At 42.5% G+C, this 26,718-nt stretch overlaps 3 protein-coding genes across 5 annotated transcripts in view; 1 reads left to right on the top strand and 2 right to left on the bottom strand.

Annotated features, from left to right (window-relative positions):
* The window catches only part of LOC143767481 (uncharacterized), a 32,492-nt gene extending 30,881 nt beyond the window's left edge, over positions 1-1,611 (bottom strand). Inside the window, exon 1 of the mRNA XM_077255863.1 lies at positions 1,484-1,611. The gene's annotated coding sequence lies outside the window, so the exon portion shown is untranslated. The remainder of the gene's footprint in view (positions 1-1,483) is intronic.
* Positions 1,612-8,851: 7,240 nt separating this feature from the next.
* The window catches only part of LOC143767470 (uncharacterized), a 31,169-nt gene continuing 13,302 nt past the window's right edge, over positions 8,852-26,718 (bottom strand). The window contains exon 6 of one of the 3 annotated variants that reach the window (XM_077255839.1): positions 8,852-11,412. In XM_077255839.1, the coding sequence (XP_077111954.1) occupies positions 10,256-11,412 (1,157 nt within the window). In that variant the 3' untranslated portion in view covers positions 8,852-10,255. The remainder of the gene's footprint in view (positions 11,413-26,718) is intronic. The other 2 variants (XM_077255840.1, XM_077255841.1) reach the window with 2 other exon arrangements.
* On the top strand, positions 23,614-25,695 carry LOC143767051 (uncharacterized). The gene is made up of 5 exons (XM_077255073.1): positions 23,614-23,658; positions 23,930-24,001; positions 24,100-24,313; positions 24,407-24,566; positions 24,678-25,695. The coding sequence occupies exons 1-5, from the start codon at positions 23,614-23,616 to the stop codon at positions 25,693-25,695; spliced, it is 1,509 nt and encodes a 502-aa protein (XP_077111188.1).

Here is a 26,718-nt window from a genome sequence, read left to right as displayed (position 1 = left end):
GCCGTGTGTGTACGAGGTGTACGGAGCAGAGCAGTGTGTGTATGAGGTGTGCGGAGCAGAGCCGTGTGTACGAGGTGTACGGAGCCATGCGCATACAAGGTGTACAGAGCAGAGCCATGTGTGTACGAGGTGTACGGAGCAGAGCCGTGTGTGTACGAGTTGTACGGAGCAGAGCCGTGTGTGTACGAGGTGTACGGAGCAGAGCCGTGTGTGTACGAGTTGTACGGAGCAGAGCCGTGTGTACGAGGTGTGCGGAGCCATGCGCATACAAGGTGTATGGAGCGGAGTCGTGTGTGATGTAGGGATTTACTTGCTGTTAGGCAGCTGGCAGCATTCTCACAGACGCTCCATGTATGTGCTGGTACAGTGACATAGCCGCGACACGTGTTGCTGCGGAGCCACAGCTAATCAGCCGGAGCGCTCCAGCTATCCGGATTCCCTCTGCAGCTTATTCGGTACAAATTCGCTCAACTCTAGTAATGTGAGATTTTCTCTTATTTGAATACAAACAGACTACACAACTGAGGTCAATATCATCAATCACCGGACATCTACTACATGGCAGCACTATATTTCTGAATGTCCTTTTATTAATTTTAAGACATTCGAATATTTATAAGCAGCAAATTTCTAAATTTCATATTTTTTGGTGACCAGTTTGTTTCAAAAGTGGATGTGTGAGGCCCAAATATTAGCCTGTATTGAATGCTGGTCTCCAGTGTAAAAGCGAGTCCGTCTCGGGTGCACAGAGGCGCAGACAGGGTTCCTAGTGGTAACTTGATTGATTGTCGACAACTGCATGGGCAGCCTGGCAAATAAGTGTTATGGTGGTAACTACATCGAGGGGTAAGAACATGCACCAGGTCCCTGGTGTAACACAGTGCTTTGGAACTGTGCAGACTAAGGCTACTTTCACACTAGCGTCGTACGACGAATTGCGTAGTTGCAACGTATCGACGCAAGCAGTGAAAGCGCCGCACAACGGGGGCAGCGGATGCTGTTTTTCAACGCATCCACTGCCCCATTGTGAGGTACGGGGAGGAGGGGGCGGAGTTCTGGCCACGCATACGCGGTTGGAAATGGCGGACACGACGCACCAAAAAACGTTACATGCACCGTTTTTTGGTGGTGACGTGTGTCAATGAGTCGCACTGCATCGCTAATGCAAGTCTATGGAGAATAAAACGCAACCTGCAAGCACTTTTGCAGGATGCGTATTTTCTACAAAACGACGCATAGCGACGTGCAGTGCACGACGCTAGTGTGAAAGTAGCCTAACCAAGTTCCTAGAGCTGGGAGTGCTCCGGTCTATCCCTGTCCCCAGGATTACTCCTCACGGTGGAGACGGTGGGTTCACGTGCTTTGCTATGCTCCTTTATCAACCCTTATCTGTCCCCTCCCCACCAAGGCAGGTGTGTAGAATAACAAAAACAAGGGGAGACAGACAACAATAAATGAAAATAACAATACAAAATACACTCACCAAGTAACACAGTGGAACACAGGGGAGTTAAAGGAAGGAGAAAACAAATAGGAGAGGATGAGGATGTGCACACAAACAAAACTCCAAGCAACAATCTCCTGAACAAATCTCCAAAGACCAACTCCAACCACAAACTACACCTCCAACTCCAAACTAGGCAGGAAGAGCTAACATTGGAAATTCTTAAGTGCCAGAGGCGAGCATAAATAGCAGAGGGGATTGGCGAACACTAAACAGCTGAGACAATCCAGGTAGGAAAGCTCCAGGAGCTTCAACTGAACAGATTAACCCACTGGCAGCAAGGAAAAAACCTGCTCTGTTTAATAAGATGACATACTTCTAACCAGTGTAGAAGTTCGTGAAACTGGACCCCATCATCTTCTGGCCCCTCTCTGTCGCCGTATCCCTGCAGTAGTAATCTTCATCATCTCCCTTCCTTTTGCAGCCACACAGAAATGAAGGGAGGAGTGACATCAGACTCATGTGAGTTGCTCCTGCTTACATGTTATGCTACTTTCACATTTCTGTCTTTCTGCTACCGTCGCAATATGTCGATTTTTGAAAAAGCAGGATCCTGCATTTTCCCATATACTTGTATCACGACGTAGGGCCACACGTTGCGTCCGTCGTGCACTGGTTGCGTCGGTTTTTGGCGGACCGTCGTCACAGAAAAACGTTCAAGGGAACGTTTTTCTGTATGTCGCATCCAGTGTTTCAGACTGCGCATGCCGAGCAGGAAATATCGCTCTCACGATCTTTCCTCACCCTACAGTCTGATGGAAATGTGAAAGCATACACTTCCATCGGTACGTCGCGCCGACGCTTCGTGACGGCCCCGCGCCGACGCTTCGTGACGGCCCCGTACCGACGGAAATGTGAAGGAAGCCTTAGGCAGTTGTAATGCAAGATAGCAGAATTGGTTTTGATGGCAGATGTGATCAGTTGCTTACCCTGGTGCTTAAAAGTAGTGAAAATATAACTTTTTTTGTCAAATTTTCTGTCATGAAAAAGAAAATGGTTTAAATTTTCAATAAATAGTATATAATTTGTAATCATATATTCCCTTTACAGTTCACATTCCCCACTACTCAGTGCCTCAGTAGTAAGTATTTGTGATTTACATTGGGAACAAGTGGCTGCACTTTGTGATTGATGGTAAAGACTTGGCTTGTCCTCAATCACTTCCTTCAGTCTCCTGCCTTCCCTGACATTCTGCCTGTTTGCCCATGTTTTCTGTTTCCGGATTTGTTACTGTGAACTGGTATTTTCTGACTGGCTTGTCAGCTGTCGCTCATAGACACTACAGTCGCGGCCAAAAGTTTTGAGAGTTTTGAGATTAAGGCTATGTGCACACGATGCGGATTTTGCTGTGGATCCGCAGCGGATTTGACGCTGCGGATCTGCAGCAGTTTTCCATTCGTTGTACAGTATCATGTAAACGTATGGAAAACAAAATCATCAGTGCACATGCTGCGGGAAAAAAAGCGCAGAAACGCTGCATTGTATTTTCTGTGGCATGTCAATTCATTGTGCGGATTCTGCAGCGTATTAAACCTGCTCCATAATAGGAATAAGCAGGTGTAAAATCGCTGTTGAAAATCGCACAAAAAACGCGATAATTCCGCAATAAATCTGAGGTAAATCTGCAGGTAAAAATAAAAGGAACACTTAAACAACAGAATGTAACTCCAAGTAAATCAAACTTCTGTGAAACCAAACTGTCCACTTTGGAGGCAACACTGATTGATAATCAATTTCACATGCTGTTGTGCAAATTGAATAGACAACAGATGGAAATTATTGGCAATTATCAAGCCACCCCCTATAAAGGAGTGGTTCTGCAGGTGGGGACAACAGACCACATCTCAGTACCAATGCTTTCTGGCTGATGTTTTGGTCACTTTTGAATGTTGTTTGTGCCTTCACACTCGTTGTAGCATGAGACGGACTCTACAACCCGCACAAGTGGCTCAGGTAGTGCAGCTCATCCAGGATGGAGCATCACTGTGAGCTGTGGCAAGGTTTGCTGTGTCTGTCAGCATAGTGTCCAGAGGCTGGAGGCACTACCACGAGACAAGCAAGTACACTAGGTAACATGGAGAGGGCCGCATGAGGGCAACAATTCTGCAGTAAGAACCTACCTTAGCCTTTGTGCAAGGAGGAACAGGAGGATCACTGCCAGAGACCTGCAAAATGACCTCCAGCAGGCCACAAATGTGCATTTGTCTTCACAAACGGTCAGAAACCGACTCCATGACGATGGTCTGAGTGCCCAACGTTCACAGATGGGGCTGTGCTCACAGCCCAACACCGTGCAGGACACTTGGCATTTGCCACAGAACACCAGGATTGGCAAATTCGCCACTGGTGCCCTGAGCTCTTCACAGATGAAAGCAGGTTCACACTGAGTACATGTGACAGACGTGACAGAGTTTGGAGATGCCGTGGAGAGCGATCTGCTGCCTGCAACATCCTTCAGCATGACCAGTTTGGCAGTGGGTCAGTAATGGTGTGGGGTGGCATTTCTTTGGAGGGCTGCCCAGCCCTCCTTGTGCTTGCCAGAGGTAGCCTGGCTGCCATTAGGTACCGAGATGAGATCCTCAGACCCCTTGTGAAACCATATGCTGGTGCGGTTGGCCCTGGGTTCCTCCTAATGCAGGACAATGCCAGACCTCCCTCATGTGGCTGGAGTGTGTCAGCAGTTCCTGCAAGATGAAGGCATTGAAGCTATGGACTGGCCCACCCATTCCCCAGACCTGAATCCGATTGAACACATCTGGGACATCAAGTCTCGCACCATCCACCAACGTCACATTGCACCACAGACTGTCCAGGAGTTGGCGGATGCTTTAGTCCAGGTCTGGGAGGAGATCCCTCAGGAGACCATCCGCCGCCTCATGAGGATCATGCCCAGGCATTGTATGGAGGTCATACAGGCACGTGGAGGCCACACACACTATTGAGCATCATTTCCTTGTTTTGATGCATTTCAACTGAAGTTAGATCAGCCTGTAATTAGATTTTCCACTTTGATTTTGAGAATCGTTCTAAATCCAGTCCTCCATTGGTTAATAAATTTGATTTCCATTGATGATTTTTGTGTGATTTTGTTGCAAGCACATTCACTTTGTACAGAACAAAGTATTCTATTCAATGAGAATATTTCATTCATTCAGATCTGGGATGTGTTATTGGAGTGTTCCCTTTATTTTTTTGAGCAGTGTATATATATATATATATATATATATATATATATATATATATATATATATATATATACGCACTACCGTTCAAAAGTTTAGGGTCAGCCAGACAATTTTGTGTTTTCCATGAAAACTCATACTTTTATTAATCAAATGAGTTGCCAAATGAAATTAAAATCTAGTTATGTCATTGACAAGGTTCAAAAAAAATATTTTTATTTGAAATCATAATTTTCTCCTTCAAACTTTGCTTTCGTAAAAGAATGCTCCCTTTGCAGCAATTACAGCATTGCAGACCCTTGGCATTCTAGCAGTTAATTTGCTGAAGTAATCTAGAGAAATTTCACCCCATGCTTCCAGAAGCCCCTCCCACAAGTTGGTCTGGCTTGATGGGCACTTTTTGCGTACCATATGGTCAAGCTGCTCCCACGACAGCTCAATGGAGTTGAGATCTGGTGACTGCGCTGGCCACTCCATTACAGATAGAATAATCTCTATCCCTATGATCCCTAAATAGTTTTTGCATAATTTGGAGGTGTGCTTTAGGTCATTGTTCTGTTGTAGGATGAAATTGGCTCCAATCAAGCGCTGTCCACAGGGTATGGCATGGCGTTGCAAAATGGAATGATAGCCTTCCTTATTCAAAATCCCTTTTACCCTGTACAAATCTCCAACTTTACCAGCACCAAACAACTTCACACCATCGCATTTCCTTCACCATGTTTGACAGATGGCGTCAGGCTCTCTTCCAGCATCTTTTCAGTTGTTCTGCGTCTCACAAATGTTCTTCTGTGTGATCCAAACACCTCAAACTTGGATTTGTCTGTACATAACACTTTTTTCCAATCTTCCTCTGTCCAATGTCAGTGTTCTTTTGCCCATATTAATCTTTTCCTTTTATTAACCAGTCTCAGATATGGCTTTTTCTTTGCCACTCTGCCCTGAAGGCCAGCATCCCGGACTCAACTCTTCACTGTAGACGTTGACACTGAAACTGCCAGTTGAGGACCTGTGAGGCGTCAATTTTTCAAACTACAGACTCTAATGTACTTGTCTTGTTGCTCAGTTGTGCAGTGTGCCTCCCACTTCTATTTCTACTCTGGCTAGAGCCTGTTTGTGCTCTCCTCTGAAGGGAGTAGTACACACCGTTGTAGAAAATCCTTCAGTTTCTTGGCAATTTCTCGTATGGAATAGCCTTCATTTCTAAGAACAAGAATAGACTGTTTAGATTCACATGAAAGTTCTTTTTTTCTTGCCATTTTGAGAGTTTAATGGAACCAACAAATATAATGATCCAGATTCTCAACTAGATCAAAGGAAGGTCAGGTTTATAGCTTCTCTATTCAGCCAAACTGTTTTCAGCTGTGCTAACATAATTGCACAAGGGTTTTCAAGGGTATTCTAACCATCCATTAGCCTTCTTACACAGTTAGCAAACACAAAGTACCATAAGAACACTGGAGTAATGGTTGTTGGAGATGGGCCTCTATACACCTATGAAGATATTGCATTACAAACCACATGTTTGCAGCTAGAATAGTCATTTACCATGTATGGAGTGTATTTCTGAATCATTTAATGTTAGCTTCATTGGAAAAAACTGTGCTTTTCTTTAAAAAATAAGGAAGTATCTAAGTGATCCTAAAATTTTTAATGGATATATATATATATATATATATATATATATATATATATATATATACACTCACTGGCCACTTTATTAGGTACACCATGCTAGTAACGGGTTGGACCCCTTTTGCCTTCAGAACTGCCTCAATTCTTCGTGGCATAGATTCAACAAGGTGCTGGAAGCATTCCTCAGAGATTTTGGTCCACATTGACATGATGGCATCACACAGTTGCCGCAGATTTGTCGGCTGCACATCCCTGATGCGAATCTCCCGTTCCACCACATCCCAAAGATTTCATGTTGTTTACGCCAAATTCTGACCCTACCATCCGAATGTCGCAGCAGAAATCGAGACTCATCAGACCAAGCAACGTTTTTCCATTCTTCTACTGTCCAATTTCGATGAGCTTGTGCAAATTGTAGCCTCAGTTTCCTGTTCTTAGCTGAAAGGAGTGGTACCCGGTGTGGTCTTCTGCTGCTGTAGCCCATCTGCCTCAAAGTTCGACGCACTGTGCGTTCAGAGATGCTCTTAGGCCTACCTTGGTTGTAACGGGTGGCGATTTGAGTCACTGTTGCCTTTCTATCAGCTCGAACCAGTCTGCCCATTCTCCTCTGACCTCTGGCATCAACAAGGCATTTCCGCCCACAGAACTGCCGCTCACTGGATTTTTTTTCTTTTTCGGACCATTCTCTGTAAACCCTAGAGATGGTTGTGCGTGAAAATCCCAGTAGATCAGCAGTTTCTGAAATACTCAGACCAGCCCTTCTGGCACCAACAACCATGCCACGTTCAAAGGCACTCAAATCACCTTTCTTCCCCATACTGATGCTCGGTTTGAACTGCAGGAGATTGTCTTGACCATGTCTACATGCCTAAATGCACTGAGTTGCCGCCATGTGATTGGCTGATTAGAAATTAAGTGTTAACAAGAAGTTGGACAGGTGTACCTAATAAAGTGGCCAGTGAGTGTATATATATATATATATATATATATATATATATATATATATATATATATATATATATATTTATTACAGACCAAAAGTTTGGACACACCTCATTTAAAAATTTTTCTGTATTTTCATGACTATGAAAATTGTACATCCAAACTGAAGGCATCAAAACTATGAATTAACACATGTGGAATTAGATACTTAACAAAAGTGTGAAACAACTGGAAATCTGTCTTATATTCTAGGCTCTTCAAAGTAGCCACCTTTTGCTTTGATGACTGCTTTGTACACTCTTGGCATTCCCTAGTCATGAAAATAAGGAAAAATCTTTAAATGAGGTGTGTCCAAACTTTTGGTCTGTACTGTGTGTATATATATGTATATATATGTATGTATATATATATATATATATATATATATATATATATATACACACACACAAATACACAACCTATGTGTATGTATACTTGATACCTGGCTGCACACCCTTTGGCACTGATGACAGCCTCCAAATGTTTTTTGTAGCCATCTACGGGCTTCTTGCACTTGTCAGCTGGTATTTTCTCTTATTTTTCCTTTGCAGTTTGTTCAAGCTCTTGAATTTTTGCAGGGTTATTTTTCCCAATGACAGTTTTCCGCTCACCTCAAAGATTTTCAATGTGAATGAGGTCAGGACTCATTGCTGGTCATTTTAAAAGTCCATTTTTTCTTTCTCAACCATTTCTTGAATGTGTGATTTGGGTCATTGTGTTGCTGGATGACCCATGATGTTCAATTCAGACCAAGTTTTCTTACACTTGGTAGGACATTTCACCCTAAAATCTTTTGATAATTCTCTGGTTTCATGATTCCTGTGATATGGTCAAGGTCTCCAGTACCAGATGCAGCAAAAAAGCACCACAGCATTTTGGATCCTCCATCATGCTTAACTGTTGGTAGGGTGTTCTTTTCCTTATAAGCTTCATTGTATCATCTACAAACAAACTGTTGATTTGCATTGTCAAAAAGCTATTTTTGCTTCATCTCTCCATAGAACATTTTCCTGGAAAAATTGTGGTTTGCCAAGGTACTCTTTGGCAAAGATCAGTCATTCCTTTTTATGTCTTTTCTTCAGCAATGGTCTTTCCTTGGCCATCGCCCATAAAGCTCTGCCTGGTTTAGTATGCAGAATATGATACTTGTTGAAACCATGAACCCAGACTGTGCCAGTTTGGCCTTCGAATATTTGAGGTGTTTTTTTTCCCACCATTCTTCGAAGACATCTCTTGTCAATTTTCCTCTATCCCCCCCCCCCCCAGTCCAGGGAGATTCCATGCTTGGCAAACTTCCTAATAAAATTGCTCACTGTTGAAGCTAGGATACCGCCTTTGGTCTTTTGGAAGTCTTGTGTTTGCTAATAATATCAGTTCTGATGTCCTCAGACAGGTCTTTTGTCTTCAACATTGTGATAAAGAAACAGAGCCTACCATGTGGATTTTTAAAACTCTGAAGTCATCATTCATTGGCTAATTTATGTCACATGGTCACCGACAATTAATCACAGGTGATTCTCATTTGTGATTTACCACAGGTGAGTCAAAGTGTGTTTCCATACTTAGTTTAATCAGATTTTATTGGTTATACATAACAAAACCTAACATAAAAAAAACAAATTTTCATTTGGGCCACCCAGGGTCTCATTGGATACAATAACCAGAGAATTATAATACCGCTCTTGTACATCCAAGTTGATCACAGATGCATTTAAGATAATTTATACACTATACTATTTTCTCCATATTGTTAAACATATATTTAGTAGAGAGAAAAAAAAAAGAAAAAGACAAGCAAACGAGAAACCACCACATTTGTGAATTTTGCTGCCTAAAAAGGATATATAAATTCTATTAGATATAAAAGTAGGAAGAGGGAGGAAAAGGAGATCATAGAAGGAATAAGACAAACAAAAGGAGGACAGGGTGGAGATGAGTAAGGAGGGGTGGAAATTTTTAGTCCATATTTTCCCTATTCGGAAGGATAAATCGTTTCCATACTAATTTAATGTAAAGAGTGCCAATACCAGTGTCACATCAAGCTTTAGTTTTTTCTATTTTTCCCTCCCATTGTTTTTTGTTTTAATTATTGATTATTACTTGCTCTTTTATGTTTAAATACGAGTGCTCTATACAAAAAAAACTTTCACTTGACTAATTTTTTTCAGGAGATATTCCACATTATTTATTGAAAGAAGACCTGTCAGCAGAATTTTGCTAAATAAACAAACTACAGGCATTGTCAGGTTGGCGCTGTTACAGTGACTAACATGATACCTAGGGTGAAGAAACCCATCTGGTGGTTCTTGTGTAATCAGTGTTAGAAGTTTTCAGTTAATCATATGCTCGTTGTTAGGGGTGGTACTGTAGGAAGAGTCTCATCTTTCTGCTCTAAGCCAGAGAAACCAAGTAAAGACCTGCCCACAGGCCCAAAGCACAAACATGTTCCTGATCATAGAGACAGAGAGACTGGGCTTTGGAGCGGCCCGTGGGCAGGTCTTTCCTTGGTTCCTCTGGCTTAGAGCAGGAAGATAAGACTCTTCCTACAGTCCCTCCCCGAACAACGAGCATATCATTAACTGAAAACTTCTAACGTTGATAACACAAGAACCAAAAGGCAGATTTCTTCACGCTAGGTATCATTTTAGTCAGTGTAACAGTGGCAACCTAACAATGCCTGTAGTTTACTTTGCAAAATCCTGCTGACAGGTTTACTTTAAACCTCATGGGTGCCAATAACAATGAGCAGGACTGTATCTGTAAAACATTTCACACATTCTGAACATGAATATGGCTTCTCTGTGTGAGATCTTTGGTATATAACAAGACTTGATTTTGCTACAAAACATTTTCCACATTCTGGACATGAAAATGATTTATCGTCTGTGTGAGCTCTCTTATGTGTAACAAAATGTGATTAAGTTGCAAAACATTTCCCACATTCTAAACAGGATTATGGTTTCTTCTCTGTGTGAGTTTTCTGGTGTTTAACAAGATATGAATTCTGTGCAAAATATTTCCCACATGCCGAACAGAAACATGGCTTCTCCCCTGTGTGAATTCTCTTGTGTATAACAAGACTGGATTTTTCTGCAAAATATTTTCCACATTCTGGGCATGAAAAAGGCTTCTCCCCTGTGTGAATTTTCTGGTGTTTAACAAGATGTGATTTCATTGCAAAACATTTCCCACATTCTAAACATGAATATGGCTTTTCCCCGGTGTGAATTCTAAGGTGTGGCACAAGATCAGATTTCTTTATAAAACATTTCCCACACTCTACACATGAAAAAGGCTTCTCCCCTGTGTGAGTTCTCTGGTGTCTAACAAAATATGATTGATCTGCAAAACATTTACCACATTCTAAACATGAAAATGGCTTCTCCCCTGTGTGAATTCTTTGATGTTTAGCGAGATGTGATTTATCTACAAAACATTTCCCACATTCTGAACATGAAGCAAGCTTATCCTTTGTATGAAGTTTCTCATGTATATTAAGATGTGATTTCTGGTTAAAATATTTCCCACACTCTAAACATGAATATGGCTTCTCCCCTGTGTGAGTTCTCCGATGTATGGCAAGATATGATTTGTCTGCAAAACATTTCCCACATTCTAAACATGAAAAAGGTTTCTCCCCTGTGTGAGTTCTTTGATGTTTAGCGAGACGTGTTTTATCTACAAAACATTTCCCACATTCTGAACATGAAGCAAGCTTATCCTTTGTATGAATTTTCTTATGTGTATTAAGATTTGATTTATGGTTAAAATATTTCCCACACTCTGAACAAGAAAATCTTTTTTTCTCTACGTGATTCTTTTGCTGCTTAACAACATTCATCATTTTCAGATAAAAATATTTTCCACATTCTGAAGATGGAAATGGTTTCGATACTGCCAGATCAATTTGATTTTTAATGACCTTTTTGTGACTTTTATTTTTCCTAATAGTCTGTGATGGGTCAGAGAATATATCTTTGCTGTGAAGAGATGATGGTATAGCTGGAATAATGGCATTAGTTTCACTTGTATCTTGTCTGACATCAAGGTCATCTGATTTTAAAACGGAGTAAGTCAGATGTCCGTCTGGTCTTCTGGTAAAATCATCTGCTAAAAAATAAAATCAATTATTTTTTAATAAAATATTCTTAAAATATATATTTTTACATTTGTAAATAAAATGTTGATTGAATTTGTTACATAACTAGCAATTTCTATTATTCACTAAGAAAAATACAGTTCACAATGTTAAAGTAGACCTCAGTATAGAGCAAGAACCAGTAGAGAATGATGTTCGACTCTTTGGTCATGCTCCATCCCAAATATTAGAATAAGCCACAAAAAATGCTAAATAGCTCAAAAATAATATAAATCAAAACTTCTATTCATCCCACTATAAACAAGCTCCTACTTAGGTACATCATCTGTTAACCCTTTCGTGCCCGGTTCTCTTTTTGCCTTCGTGACTGGGACAATTTTTACAATTCTGAACACTGTCACTTTATGAGGTCATAACTCTGGAACGCTTCAACCGATCCCAGTGATTCTGAAACTGGTTTCCCGTGACATATTGTACTTCATGTTAGAGGTAAAATTCTTCGATATGACTTGCGTTTATTTGTGAAAAAAAAGGAAATTTGGTGAAAATTTAGAAAATGTTGCAATTTTAAAAATTTAATTTTTATGCCCTTAAATCAGAGAGTCATATCATAAAAAGTAGTTAATAAATAACATTTCCCACATGCCTACTTTACATCAGCACAATTTTGGAACCACATTTTTTTTGTTAGGACGTTATAACGGTTAAAAGTTGACCAGAGATTTTTCATGTTTTCAACAAATTTTACAAAACCATTTTTTTTAGGGACCACCTTACCTTTGAATTGACTTTGAGGGGTCTATATGAAAGAAAATAACCCAAAATGACACCATTCTAAAAACTGCACCCCTCAAGTTGCTCAAAACCACATTCAAGAAGTTTATTAACCCTTCAAAGTGCTTTACAGGAATGAATGGATTGTTAACCCCTTCAAGTCGCGGCCCTTTTTCGTTTTTGTGTTTTCGTTTTTCGCTCCCCTCCTTCCCAGAGCCATAACTTTTTTATTTTTCCGTCAATATGGCCATGTGAGGGCTTATTTTTTGCGGGACGAGTTGTACTTTTGAACGACATCATTGGTTTTACCATGTCATGTACTAGAAAATGGGAAAAAAATTCCAAGTGCGGTGAAATTGCAAAAAAAGTGCAATCCCACACTTGTTTTTTGTTTTGTTTTTTTGCTAGGTTCACTAAATGCTAAAACTGACCTGCCATTATGATTCTCTAGGTCATTACGAGTTCATAGACACCTAACATGTCTAGGTTATTTTTTATCCAAGTGGTGAAAAAAAATTCCAAACTTTGCTTAAAAAAAAAAAAAAAAAAAGTGCAATTTTCCGATACCCGTAGCGTCTCCAATTTTCGTGATCTGGGGTCGGGTGAGGGCTTATTTTTTGCGTGCCGAGCTGATGTTTTTAATGATACCATTTCGGCGCAGATACGTTCTTTTGATCGCCCGTTATTGCATTTTAACGCAATGTCGCGGCGACCAAAAAAACGTAATTCTGGCGTTTCGGATTTTTTTCTCGCTACGCTGTTTAGCGATCAGGTTAATGCTTTTTTTTATTTGATAGATCGGGCGATTCTGAACGCGGCGATACCAAATATGTGTAGGTTTTTTTTTTTTTTATTGTTTTATTTAGGATGGGGCGAAAGGGGGGTGATTTAAACTTTTATATTTTTAATATTTTTTTCACATTTTTAAAAACCTTTTTTTTTCACTTTTGCCATGCTTCAGTAGCCTCCAAGGGAGGCTAGAAGCAGGCACAGCCCGATCGGCTCTGCTACATAACAGCGATCATCAGATCGCTGTTATGTAGGAGAATTGCAGGTGTGCTGTGAGCGCCGACCACAGGGGGGCGCTCACAGCCACCGGCGATCAGTAACGATAGAGGTCTCAAGGACCTCTATGGTTACCTTCCTGATGCATCGCCGACCCCCGATCATGTGACGGGGGTCGGCGATGACGTCATTTCCGGCCGCCCGGCCGGATGCGGTAGTTAAATGCCGCTGTCTGCATTTGACAGCGGCATTTAACAGGTTAATAGCGGCGGGTGAATAGCGATTTCACCCGCCGCTATTGCGCGCACATGTCAGCTGTACAAAACAGCTGACATGTCGCGACTTTGATGTGCGCTCACCGCCGGAGCGCACATCAAAGCAGGGGACCCGACATGCGCAGTACATGTACGGCGCATGTCGTGAAAGGGTTAAAGGAAAAAATAAACATTTACTTTTCTTTCACAAAAATTTCCCTTTATACCTAATTTTTCTTACTTTCGCAAGGGTAACAGGAGAAAATGGACTATACATTTTGTTTTGCAATTACTTCCGAGCATGTCGATACCACATAAGTGGGGGAAATCTACTGTTTGGGTGCACAGCAGGGCTCGGAAGGGAAGGAGCACCATTTGACTTTTTGAATATAAAATATGACTATAATTAGCAGCTGCCATGTCACATTTGGAGAGCCCCTGATGTGCCTAAACAGTGGAAACCCCCAAAAAGGTAACACCATTTTGGAAACTAGATCCCTTAGGGAACTTATCTACATGTGTATTGAGCACCTTGAACTCACAGGTGCTTCACAGAATTTTATAATATTGAGCCGTCAAAATAAAAAAAAATCATTTTTACCACAAAAATGCTATTTTAGCCCACACTTTTTTACTTTCACAGGGGTAGCAAGAAAAAATGGACCCCAAAATTTGTTGTGCAATTTCTCCAGAGTATGCCAATACCCAGTATGTGGTGGAAAACTACTGTCTGGGAGCACGGCAGGGCATGAAAGGGAAGGAGTGCCATATTACAGTGCAGGTTTTGCTGCATTGGTTTGAGGGAGCCATGTCACAATGGAAGAGCCCCTGAGGTGCTAGAACAGTAGAAACCCTCGTAAGTGACCCCATTTTACAAACTACACCTCTCAATGAGTTCATCTAGGGGTGCAGTGATCATATTGACACCCCAAGTTTGTCACAGAATTTGATACCATTGGGCAGTGAAGAAAAAATAATTACATTTTTACCACAACAAAATTGTTTTAGCCCCAGATTTTACATTTTCACACTGGAAAATGGGTAAAAGTGGTGCCAAACTGTGTTACACAATTTCTTCTGAACTTGCCAATACCCCATATGTGGCCGTACAGTACTGCTTAGCCACACAGCAAGACTCTGGAAGGACGGAGAGCTATTTGACTCTTGGAGAACTAATTATTATAGAATAGTTTCCAGACTCTATATAAAGAACCCCTAAATGCCATAAAAGCAGAAATTATACCCCTTTAGGAATTTATCTACAAGTGTAGTGATGATTTTGACTCCATGGGTGTTTTCCAGAAACAGGCAGCAGTGGATGTTGCCGAGTGAAAAATACAAACTGCCGTTGTAGTGACCAGTACACTGTAGTGACCAGTACGTTATGCCCAGCCCGTGCTTCTGGATACATGCACCCATAAATCAGTCAGGCTCTCATCACTATAGAATTGCCAAGCATGTGGATGATATATGTGGTTTAGGTACACCGTGGGGCTCAAAAGGGAGGGGGGCATTTGAATTTGGGAGCACAGAATTTATTTTAGGGGGGTGAGTAGCCATAACGCTTTTCTAGTGCCTTTGTACTAGCAGTAATGTGGAAGCCCCCTATATTTCCATTAACAGATGACGGACCAGAGTAAGGACTTGCTTTTTTTGTGGATTGAGTGGAAGCTTTTATTGGGAACATTTTACATAACGCTTGGCATCACATTTATCTGGCGCTCTACGCTGAACACTTACTTTGGGGTTTCTTTCTAAATCTCTGAATGACGTGACAGATGAAACCCCTGATCCATTCACTATAATGAGGCAGCAGAATTTCTCTGGACTCTGTCTGGCCTCTGTTCAGCGGTGTCCTTCAGCTGTGCACAAAACTGGCTGACTGCGCTTTTGTGTATGACTAAAAAGACGGACACCGCCAGATCACAGGTCTTATGGCGTTCACAGTGCTTCCATCTGCCTCATTATGGGGAATCTTCCGCCGAGGGTTCCATCTGAATCGCGTATTTCAGAGATTTACACGGAAAACTGGTACAAGCGCTCAGCACAGAGCGTGATCTTTGGGAGGCAGAATGAAAAAAATCAACAGCATGTGAAGAATTTGTTTTATTTTTTACGCCGTTTGTCATGCAGTATAAGTGATTAGGTGACTTTATTCTTCCGGTCGGTGTGATTACAGCGATACCAGATTTATATTGGGTTTTTATGTTTGGCAGCTGTCACACACTAAAAGACGCTTTTTATTGCAAAAACAAGTTTTTGCATCACCATATTTTGAGAGCTATACATTTTTCATATTTCGACCGACAGAGTTATGTGACGGCTTGTTTTTTGCGGGACAAGATGGCGCTTTCAGAGGTACCATTTTGATATGACTTTTTGATCGCATATTATTCTACTTTTTGTTTGGCTGCAGGATGAAAAAGCAAGGGTTTTTGCTATTTTTTTTATTATAATTATTTTTTTTATATATGTATTTATTGGTTTAATATTTTTTCTTTTTTTAATTTATTTTGTGTTTTTTTTTAATAGTTTTAAAACTTTTTTTTTACTTTTTTTACTTAGTCCCTGTATGGGACATAAATTTTACTTGTCTGATCACAGGTCTCTTACAATGCAATACACATGTACTGCATTGCAAGAGATCTGTAAGTTTTACACAGGCAGATTGCTTGTTAGACTCAGCTGCAGGCTGAGCCTTAGAAGCCACCGTAGCTGGAAGTCATCATGTGACTTTCAGCTGCCATTGCAACGCGGAATCCCCCGTGATGTGATCAGATCTCATCACGGGGGGGCGTCGGAGAGGCGAGTATAGCAGGGGGCTCCCTCTGCTATCTTCTAAATGCTGCGATCACGGCATCTAGAAGATAGCAAAGGGTTAACATAATTGGGACCTGATCTAATCATGTCCAGATGATGTCACCTGACAGAGCGACGGCTCTGCACAAGAATCGCAGCGCTTGCAGGACCCTGAGGGTCCTGACCGCTGCTAGACCACCCACCATTCATAAACGTGGGTGCTGCAGAAAGCCCTGCAAGCGCTGACGTTTATGTACAGTGGGCGATCATGAAGCGGTTAATAGAAAAGTAGAGTGTGTCCACATTAACAGTTGTTCAAAACTTTTTGAAATGTAATATGGCTTTTTTAAACCAATCAAGCACAAGCTGTGCTCATAAAGCAGAAAATTCCTCTTCTGTGAACATTGCAATATGTCAAACCAGAGTTAGGGTCCACATATTTAGCATTGTTGTATGGAAGAGTCATAGGTTAAATAAAAAGGTCCAACATCACTGGATATCTGGAAGCATCACCTGTATCTAGATATATTAATTAGCAGATACCTGACAGTTTCTAAAGGAGAAAATGGTTTGTGTACTTCCTCGTTAGAAGAGAGGCACTATAACAAAGTTGAAGATACTGAGGCAGATGGGACGTCTCCACTCAACCAGAAACATTACATGGCTGAAATGGAAATGCAATATTGATAATAATCTGATATCAACACCATCCAAGGATATATCTGTGTGATACATCAAGGGACATAATCACTTCTGTGGGATCAAGGACCATTATTTTCAGCCTTGGGAAACCACACAAATGCAATTATCAATTTGATTTATGGATATATCATAGTCGTGTATGCGGAAAGTATGCTCGGAAACATGGCTCTTATAGTATCCTATAAGAAAATTCTTGTGGGAAAACATAACAAATTTAGAATTGGATCTTTGCTCACATGTTCCATGCATGAAAATAGCCAACTCTCACCTGACCAGGGCGAGAGGTGAAAAATTAGACCCTTTGTAATATCTCCTCCAAAAGACCTCAGTAAGACCCAAGAGACGTAATCTGTAAATCTGTCCTATTTTCTGCTGTGATTTCCCTTGCAAAGAATCTAATGTTTTCCATCAAAATGGGAAGTGGTGGCATCAAGAAGTTTGGCGTGGATGAGTGAACTGGATATTGGGTGAGCTCAGTTCATTGTAAGCCTATTGCGGTAGGGGAGTGGACAAGCGAGTGTGAAACGGAGTCGTCCATTACAATTACATCTGAGTCATGTGTGCAGTGAGTGGGTGGTGTTTATGACACTGTAGGAAGAAAAGCCCATTTTATTTACAGTGTTCGTTTCTCCAGAAGCACAAGCTGGGCACTATGTATTGGGCACTACAATGGAATATGTTCAATTTTCTCTGTGCAACAGTCACTGCATCTAATTTTTGGAAAACACCTATGGAGTCAAAATAAACACTACTCCTATAGGTAAATTCCCTGAGAGCTATAGTTTCCAAAACAGGAACACTTTATGGGTTTTCTACTGTTCTTTTTTCCTGCCGTTCTGACACCTTAGGTGATCTGCAAATAGTACCTGCAAATTATTCCAGCAATATCTGTGTCCAAATCGACAAATGTCACTCCTTTTCTTTTGAGCCCTGCCATGTGCCCAAACAGTAGTGTACAACCAAATGTAGGGTACATTGGGGCCTTAGGGTAAAAAAATTTTTTATTTGCATTCCGCGAAGCACCTACAGGGTTAAAACACTTCCTAGATATGGTTATTGATATTATGGGGAGTGCAAATTTTTTTTTTTTTTAAATATTCAGTATCGGTCAAAAAGTTACACACAAAATATGGATTGAACCTTAGGTTTCTTAACCCTTTTACTCCTGAGGGTAGTTTGCACGTTAATGACTGGGCCAGTTTTCACAATTCTGACCACTGTCCCTTTATGAGGTAATAACTCTAGAACGTGTCCATGGATCCTGGCAATTCTGAGACGGTTTTCTCGTGACATATTCTACTTCATGATAGAGGTAAAATTTCTTTGATAGGTCTTGCGTTTATTAGTGGAAAAAAACAAATTTGGCAAAAATTTTGAAAATTTTGCAATTTTCCAACTTTAAATTTTCATGCCCTTACATCACAGAGATACACTCACTGGCCACTTTATTAGGTACACCTGTCCAACTTCTTGTTAACACTTAATTTCTAATCAGCCAATCACATGGCGGCAACTCAGTGCATTTAGGCATGTAGACATGGTCAAGACAATCTCCTGCAGTTCAAACCGAGCATCAGTATGGGGAAGAAAGGTGATTTGAGTGCCTTTGAACGTGGCATGGTTGTTGGTGCCAGAAGGGCTGGTCTGAGTATTTCAGAAACTGCTGATCTACTGGGATTTTCACGCACAACCATCTCTAGGGTTTACAGAGAATGGTCCGAAAAAGAAAAAAAATCCAGTGAGCGGCAGTTCTGTGGGCGGAAATGCCTTGTTGATGCCAGAGGTCAGAGGAGAATGGGCAGACTGGTTCGAGCTGATAGAAAGGCAACAGTGACTCAAATCGCCACCCGTTACAACCAAGGTAGGCCTAAGAGCATCTCTGAACGCACAGTGCGTCGAACTTTGAGGCAGATGGGCTACAGCAGCAGAAGACCACACCGGGTACCACTCCTTTCAGCTAAGAACAGGAAACTGAGGCTACAATTTGTACAAGCTCATCGAAATTGGACAGTAGAAGATTGGAAAAACGTTGCTTGGTCTGATGAGTCTCGATTTCTGCTGCGACATTCGGATGGTAGGGTCAGAATTTGGCGTAAACAACATGAAAGCATGGATCCATCCTGCCTTGTATGGAGCATCTTTGGGATGTGCAGCCGACAAATCTGCGGCAACTGTGTGATGCCATCATGTCAATGTGGACCAAAATCTCTGAGGAATGCTTCCAGCACCTTGTTGAATCTATGCCACGAAGAATTGAGGCAGTTCTGAAGGCAAAAGGGGGTCCAACCCGTTACTAGCATGGTGTACCTAATAAAGTGGCCGGTGAGTGTATGTCACACAAAATACTTAATAAGTAACATTTCTCACATGTCTACTTTACATCAGCACAATTTTGGAACCAACATTTTTTTTCTTAGGAAGTTCTAAGGGTTAAAAGTTAAACAGCGATTGCTCATTTTTACAACGCCATTTTTTTTAGGGACCACATCACATTTGAAGTCACTTTGAGGGGTCTATATGATAGAAAATACCAAAAAGTGACACCATTCTAAAAACTGCACACCTCAAGGTGCTCAAAACCACATTTTAAGAAGTTTATTTACCCTTCAGGTGTTTCACAGGAATTTTTTGAATGTTTAAAAAAAAAAAATAAATACGCCGATACCCTATATGTGGGAGTAAACCACTGTTTGGGCGCATGGCAGAGCTCGGAAGGAAAGGAGTGCCGTTTTACCTTTCAATAAAAAATTGGCTGGAATTGAGATCGGACACCATGTCTCGTTTGAAGAGCCCCTGATGTGCCTAAACAGTAGAAACCCCCCCCCCTAACAAGTGACACCATTTTGGTAACTAGGCCCCCTAAGGAATTTATCTAGATGTGCGGTGAACACTTTGAACCCCCAAGTGCTTCACAGAAGTTTATAACATAGAGCTGTAAAATTAAAAAAATTCACAAAATTTATCTTTTTGCCCCCAATTTTTTATTTTCCCAAGGGTAACAGAGAAATTGGACCTCAAAAGTTGTTGTGCAATTTGACCTGGTTATGCCAGTCCTACATATGTGGGGGTAAACCACTGGTTGGGTGCATGGCAGAGCTCAGAAGGGAAGGAGCGCCAGATTTTACTGTTATGGTTTGCAGGTGCCATGACCCAATGGGAGAGCCCATGAGGTGCCAAAACAGCAGAACCCCCCATAACTGACCCCATTTTACGAATCATATAGACACTATGGGTGTGTCACAGGATTTTATACCATTGGGCAGTGAGGACAAAATAACTACATTTTTTCCACCAAAATTTAGTTTTAGGCTACTTTCACACTAGCGTTAACTGCATTACGTTTCAAAACGTCTTTTTTCAGAAAAAACGCATCCAGCAAAACTTTTTGCTGGATGCGTTTTTTTCCCATAGACTTGTATTGGCGACGTATGGCGACGGATTGGCATACGTCGTGTACGTTTTACGACGGATGCGTCGAAATTTGGCGACACGTCGTCTCAAAAAAACGTAGATTGTAACGTTTTTTGTCTCCGCCTAAAAAACGTGTCGCGACGCATCCTGCGGCATACGTCGTTGGCTGCAATGGAAGCCTATGAGCGACGGATGCGTCGGGACACGTCGTACGACGCAATGCAGCGCTGCAATACGTTTTTTTTACACTGAGCATGCTCAGAAGCTGGATTTTGTTGCCAATTGGCCAGACACCCCCAAATCTATATAAACCTGGCCTGGGCCTTCAACCCCACATATGCCTGCAAGACCCATGAGAAGACTTCCAGCAAGAGCTAGCCAGCCACAAGACCCCAGCGTGACACAGGAGCCAGCCACAGGAAGAAGCCAGCCACAGGAAGAAGCCAGCCACAGGAAGGAGCCAGCCACAGGACTCCAGCCATAACCTCAGCCACAAGACCACAGCCTGACACAGGAGCCAGCCACAGGAAGGAGCCAGCCACGGGACTCCAGCCACAAGACTCCAGCCACCATAGAGCCAGTGTGAGTATTGCAATTTTTGTGTGCATCTGTGTGCCTGTGCATTTGTGTGTGTATATGAGGTACTGACTACAGAAAGAGCTTAAAACCTGAAGAGAACCTGAGGCCTGCCATCGTCCTGCACCAGCCAGTGCCATGCTAGAGTCCAGATGCAGCCTGATTCCAGCCACTGTGAAGACCTGCTGCTTCAGCCAAAGGATTGTCAGCCTTTTGTATGTGTGTGTGTGTGTGTATGCGTCTTCTGATTGGGTTCACCTTTCTGCCTTTGTTGTACATATGTGTATTTGCCTAAAGCTATGTGCGTGCATGTGTGTATTTTTGTACGGCTGTGTGCTTTTGTATCATGTGCCTGCACCATATTATGCCTTTGCCAATTTTATGCCTGTTCATGTGGGAGGGTATGTGTCCATGTGCAGGATTGCATCAGGATGTGGTCAGGATTTTCCATCAGTATTTGTACGCCAAAACTAGGAGTGGGTGATCAAAGCAAAAGTATGCCTTTTTTCGTATTATACTTTACCTAATTTTTACACTCCTGGTTTTGGCTTTACAAATACTGATGGAAAATCCTGACCAAATTCTGAGGCGATCCTGAATGTGGACACATACCATGCATGTTTTTTGTGTGCGTCTTGTTGATTGCATGTGCATTTGTCCATGCTGTAATAGGTTATTTGCCTTTTTCTGATGTATTGACTGTATAGTGGTCTGTGCAGCATGTGGTTTTATTTTTTTTTTTTTTTTTTTAAATCTGATGTGTTTTTTAAAAAAGTCTAGCGGTCTGCAGCTTTTGGTTTGAATGTGTGAGTGTGGGTTTTTTCTATTTAATAAAAGTGTTGATTTTTTTTAAATTACAGTTATAACCTTTTGCAGTTGAAGTACTTGTATTTAAAATAAAGAGCATGTCAGCTCCTAATTGTGATTTAAAAAAAAAAAGAGTGAAAAAAAAAATTATAATAAAATGTTTATAAAAAAAATGTCCGTAGTATTATTTCATAAAGGTAAATTTAAAACTGGTGTATGTACCAATGGTTACACATGCAATACAGGGTTGGTTGAGGGCTAATTTTTTTAATAAAGGTTAACCTGTATTTTTTTTTTTTTTTTTTTTTTTGGGGGGGGGGGGGGGGGGGGAGGTTATTTATTTTACATAAAATGTGTCAAATATATTTTTTCTTGGTGTTAACATTAAAAAATTTTATTTTATGGGACATGGAAATTAATGGTATATCGTGCCACTTTTTTGGGGGGGGTTTTGGTGTTCACCTGTATGAACATTTCTGACATCATTTTAGTAGGGTGTTTATCATTGAGCATTACCTAGTTCAGGGGGTGGTCTAACTATAGATCCATTATACATATTAACAGATAAACCAGGACCGCTGCCCACCAGGACACAGCCGCTGCCCACCAGGACACAGCTAAAGTGCTAGAAGTAAGTTTTGAAGACCCCAAATCTGCTACTGCAATGTGTAGAGCAGATTGCAAGTGTCTTTTTAACTTACAGAGCCACCAGGACCACAGCCACCGGCTATCCCACCAGGACCACAGCCACCGGCTATCCCACCAGGACCACAGCCACCGGCTATCCCACCAGGACCACAGCCACCGGCTATCCCACCAGGACCACAGCCACCGGCTATCCACCAGGACCACATTTTCTATTCTTTAAAAGTAAGTTTTGAAGACCCCAAATCTGCTACTGCAATGTGTAGAGCAGATTGCAAGTGTCTTTTTAACTTACAGAGCCACCAGGACCACAGCCACCGGCTATCCCACCAGGACCACAGCCACCGGCTATCCCACCAGGACCACAGCCACCGGCTATCCCACCAGGACCACAGCCACCGGCTATCCACCAGGACCACATTTTCTATTCTTTAAAAGTAAGTTTTGAAGACCCCAAATCTGCTACTGCAATGTGTAGAGCAGATTGCAAGTGTCTTTTTAACTTACAGAGCCACCAGGACCACAGCCACCGGCTATCCCACCAGGACCACAGCCACCGGCTATCCCACCAGGACCACAGCCACCGGCTATCCCACCAGGACCACAGCCACCGGCTATCCCACCAGGACCACAGCCACCGGCTATCCACCAGGACCACATTTTCTATTCTTTAAAAGTAAGTTTTGAAGACCCCAAATCTGCTACTGCAATGTGTAGAGCAGATTGCAAGTGTCTTTTTAACTTACAGAGCCACCAGGACCACAGCCACCGGCTATCCCACCAGGACCACAGCCACCGGCTATCCCACCAGGACCACAGCCACCGGCTATCCCACCAGGACCACAGCCACCGGCTATCCACCAGGACCACATTTTCTATTCTTTAAAAGTAAGTTTTGAAGACCCCAAATCTGCTACTGCAATGTGTAGAGCAGATTGCAAGTGTCTTTTTAACTTACAGAGCCACCAGGACCACAGCCACCGGCTATCCCACCAGGACCACAGCCACCGGCTATCCCACCAGGACCACAGCCACCGGCTATCCCACCAGGACCACAGCCACCGGCTATCCACCAGGACCACATTTTCTATTCTTTAAAAGTAAGTTTTGAAGACCCCAAATCTGCTACTGCAATGTGTAGAGCAGATTGCAAGTGTCTTTTTAACTTACAGAGCCACCAGGACCACAGCCACCGGCTATCCCACCAGGACCACAGCCACCGGCCTTTGTACATCAACAATGTCATCTTCTGACAGCCCTCCTCCACAGCAACAGCGTTTATCGGTAAATTAACACAAAACATTTTTTTTTTTTTAAATTTCTTTAAATTACATTTTTATGGATAACTACATGCATAAATTATGTTTCAACAGGAAGCTGAATCAGATGAGGAGCTGTCAGAAGGGGGCGAGACGGGTGGAGAGATGCAAGTGGAGGAGGAACCAAGTGTAAGTATTGGTGAAACAGTTGCTTTGCACATCACACTGCACCATACACAAAACAGATTACTAAACACCTGCCTACCTTAACTGAGAATTTGTTTCCTTTATTTCAGGCTGCTGCTGCCGCTGAAGGCTCTCCCAGACAGTCCCAGAGTCGGCGGACTCGTCGCCGCGGTCGGCCATCAGTGAGTTTTTTTTTTTTGGGGGGAGGGGGATTCTATTGGTACTTTAGTATTTCAGTGTACTAATTTGTTTGTTTTCCTTTTTTTTTTTTTTGACACAGGCTTCACAGCGTGCTCCCGCAGAAGAGGAGGATGATGATGATGACATTGATGTAGACTGTCTCATCGAGGAGGTTCGTGAGCGGGAGCCGCTGTGGAACATGGCTGACCGCAGGCATGCAGATACCGGTGTCACCCGTCGGCTCTGGGACGAAGTGTGTCGCACCCTGTTTCCAAGGCGGGAGAGCCTTCATCCTCAGCAGCAGAGCAAACTAGGTAAGTATTCACTTTCCAGTGATGTTTTGAGCTGACTGTAATGTATTGCATTTACCAATTTTTTGTTTTTTCTTTTGATTCTTGTCTTCACAGTTGGAAAGGTTAGGAAGCGGTGGCGGTCACTGAGGGATCGCTTTAAGAGGGAATTCAATGATGAGATGAAGGCCCCGAGTGGCTCTGCAGGAAGGAAGAGGAGCAGATATAAATATGGCCAGGCCCTCTCCTTCCTGAGGCGAACCATGCTAAGCAGAGTGTAAGTATTCTACAGCCCAATTATAACCATGTTAACCTGTCTACTTAGTTTGCTTTCAGTCAGGGCTTTTTCATTCCAATGTATTAATTTCTTTTGTTTTTTCTTTCACAGCACCTTCTCCAGCCACCGGGCGCCTGCATCTTCCTCTGCGCCCTCTGAAGCGATCCCTCCTGAGTCCGCCACTGAGGGCCACGTCGGTAGGCCCCACACCTCTGTCCCCTCCTCTGACCCCTCTGTCCTCTCCTCTGACCCCTCTGTCCCCTCCACTTCATCCGCCCCAAGCAGTGGAGCATTATTGCAGGCTTCATTGCTCGCATCTGATGCTGAACAGTTAGCGTTCCCTTTACCCCACCCCTCTGATCCTGCCACCTCGACACCACCATTAGGTTCGTGGCGGCAGCGCCAGAGGGGTCAGGAAAGGAGCTATGCTCCTGAGTTCTTACACCTGAATGCATCCTTCCAAGGCTCTTTCAAAATTTTGGGAGAGCAAGTGACTGCTGGTTTCAACATGGTGCAATCACGCATCAGTGAAACAAGCCAGGAAACCAGCAGTCGCTTGGATAGGCTGCATTCAGCTGTAAGTCCCGATCCGGCCAATCTTTTTTTCCAATCCATGCTCATGAGCATGGAGAAGCTTTCTTTTGAGCAACAGATGCGGGTAATGAATACCTGCCATAATGCTGCACTGCAGGCCATTAATGAATCGACCCACACACCTCGCCACACCTCCACTCCAATTCCACACCAGGCCCCATTTCCACACCATACCCCCCATTACCAAACCCAGCCCCAATACCCACACCAGCAGCATTACCAAACCCAGCTCCAATCCCCACACCAGCACCATTACCAAACCCCACGCCAGTCCCACTACCCTACCCAGTCACAATACCCGACCCAGTCCCCACAACAATCCCGGCCCCCAGACCAAATTACTTCCCCAATGTTTTCCTTACTGAACTTTTCTCTTCCACCTACCCCAACACCACCCCCCTCTGGTCAGCCTCTTGGTTTAACCCCCCCTTCCACTGCACCACAAACAAGTAGGGTTTCCCCACCTATCGACGTGGTCCAACCTTCCGGCCCATCCTCCTCTCATATCTCCACCCAACAATTTGAAAATTTGTAAATTGTTATTATTTATATTAATATTACAAAAAATGTTCACATTTTTCAAAAAAAAAGTTGGAAAATAAAAATATATTTTTTTTGCAAAACAAAAAAAAAAAAAAAAAATAGTTAAAATAAAATTCGGATTACAATTCTACTCTTTGTGTGTGTGTGGATTTATTAAGGTTATATAATAAAAAAAGGTTTAATAAAAACAAACACCAGACATGTAAGAGGTATAACATAATGGTTTTACTAGCAAGAAAACCACGCTTTTGGGCCTTTTTTTTTTGGGGGGGGGGGGCAGAAACACTTTTTTTACATAACCAAAACACATGGGAAACAGGTTACACATGGGAAACAGGTTACACAATCATGTCTTGCCACGGGATCCGCCCGACAGGTGAGACAAAATAATCGGCAAACTGGTCCCTCATCCTTGTAACTGAACTTGTAGAGCGAAACGAGCTGCTGCGGTAGTCCCACAAGGTGGTCTCCAACTCTTCATCATCCAAAGAAACGGGCTCCTTTGACAGGACAAAGTTGTGGAGCACCACACAGGCTTTAACTACCTCGTCTATAGTTGTTGTTTTCAGCTTGATAGCCGTCAGCAGAACTCGCCACTTCGCCGTCAATATGCCAAAGGAACACTCCACTACTCTTCGTGCTCTAGTAAGCCGGTAATTAAAGACCCGCTTGGTATGGTTTAAGTTCCGGCTACTGTACGGTTTCAGTAGGTGCAGCGACAGTTGAAAGGCTTCATCACCTACAAAGACATATTCCAGGGCTGGGTCATTTGTTCCTGGCAGTGGTCTGGCTGGCGGAAAATCGTAGCTCTCTCCATAAAGGCAACGACCCATCGGAGAGTTTTTAAACACTTGCGAATCGTTGGACCGTCCATACGCTCCAATGTCCACGGCAAGGAACCTGCAGTTGGCGTCTGCAATAGCCATAAGGACGATGGAGAAATACTTCTTATAATTATAATACTCCGATCCTGTTCCTGCCGGTTTCGCAATCCTTATATGTTTCCCGTCAACTG

This window comes from Ranitomeya variabilis, chromosome 4 (genome assembly GCF_051348905.1).
Source record: "Ranitomeya variabilis isolate aRanVar5 chromosome 4, aRanVar5.hap1, whole genome shotgun sequence".
Classification (NCBI taxonomy): Eukaryota; Metazoa; Chordata; class Amphibia; order Anura; family Dendrobatidae; genus Ranitomeya; species Ranitomeya variabilis.
The sequence above is the reverse complement of the archived record's forward strand: the minus strand, read 5'-3'. Positions and strand labels throughout refer to the sequence as shown.

What these genes read in the sequence shown, in the direction of transcription:
- LOC143767051 (XM_077255073.1), top strand. Translation starts at nt 23,614, where the DNA reads ATGTCATCTTCTGACAGCCCTCCTCCACAGCAACAGCGTTTATCG. An exon ending in GTCGCCGCGGTCGGCCATCA is followed by an intron (nt 24,002 to 24,099) that starts GTGAGTTTTTTT and finishes TTTTTGACACAG; the next exon opens with GCTTCACAGCGTGCTCCCGC. An exon ending in TCAGCAGCAGAGCAAACTAG is followed by an intron (nt 24,314 to 24,406) that starts GTAAGTATTCAC and finishes TTGTCTTCACAG; the next exon opens with TTGGAAAGGTTAGGAAGCGG.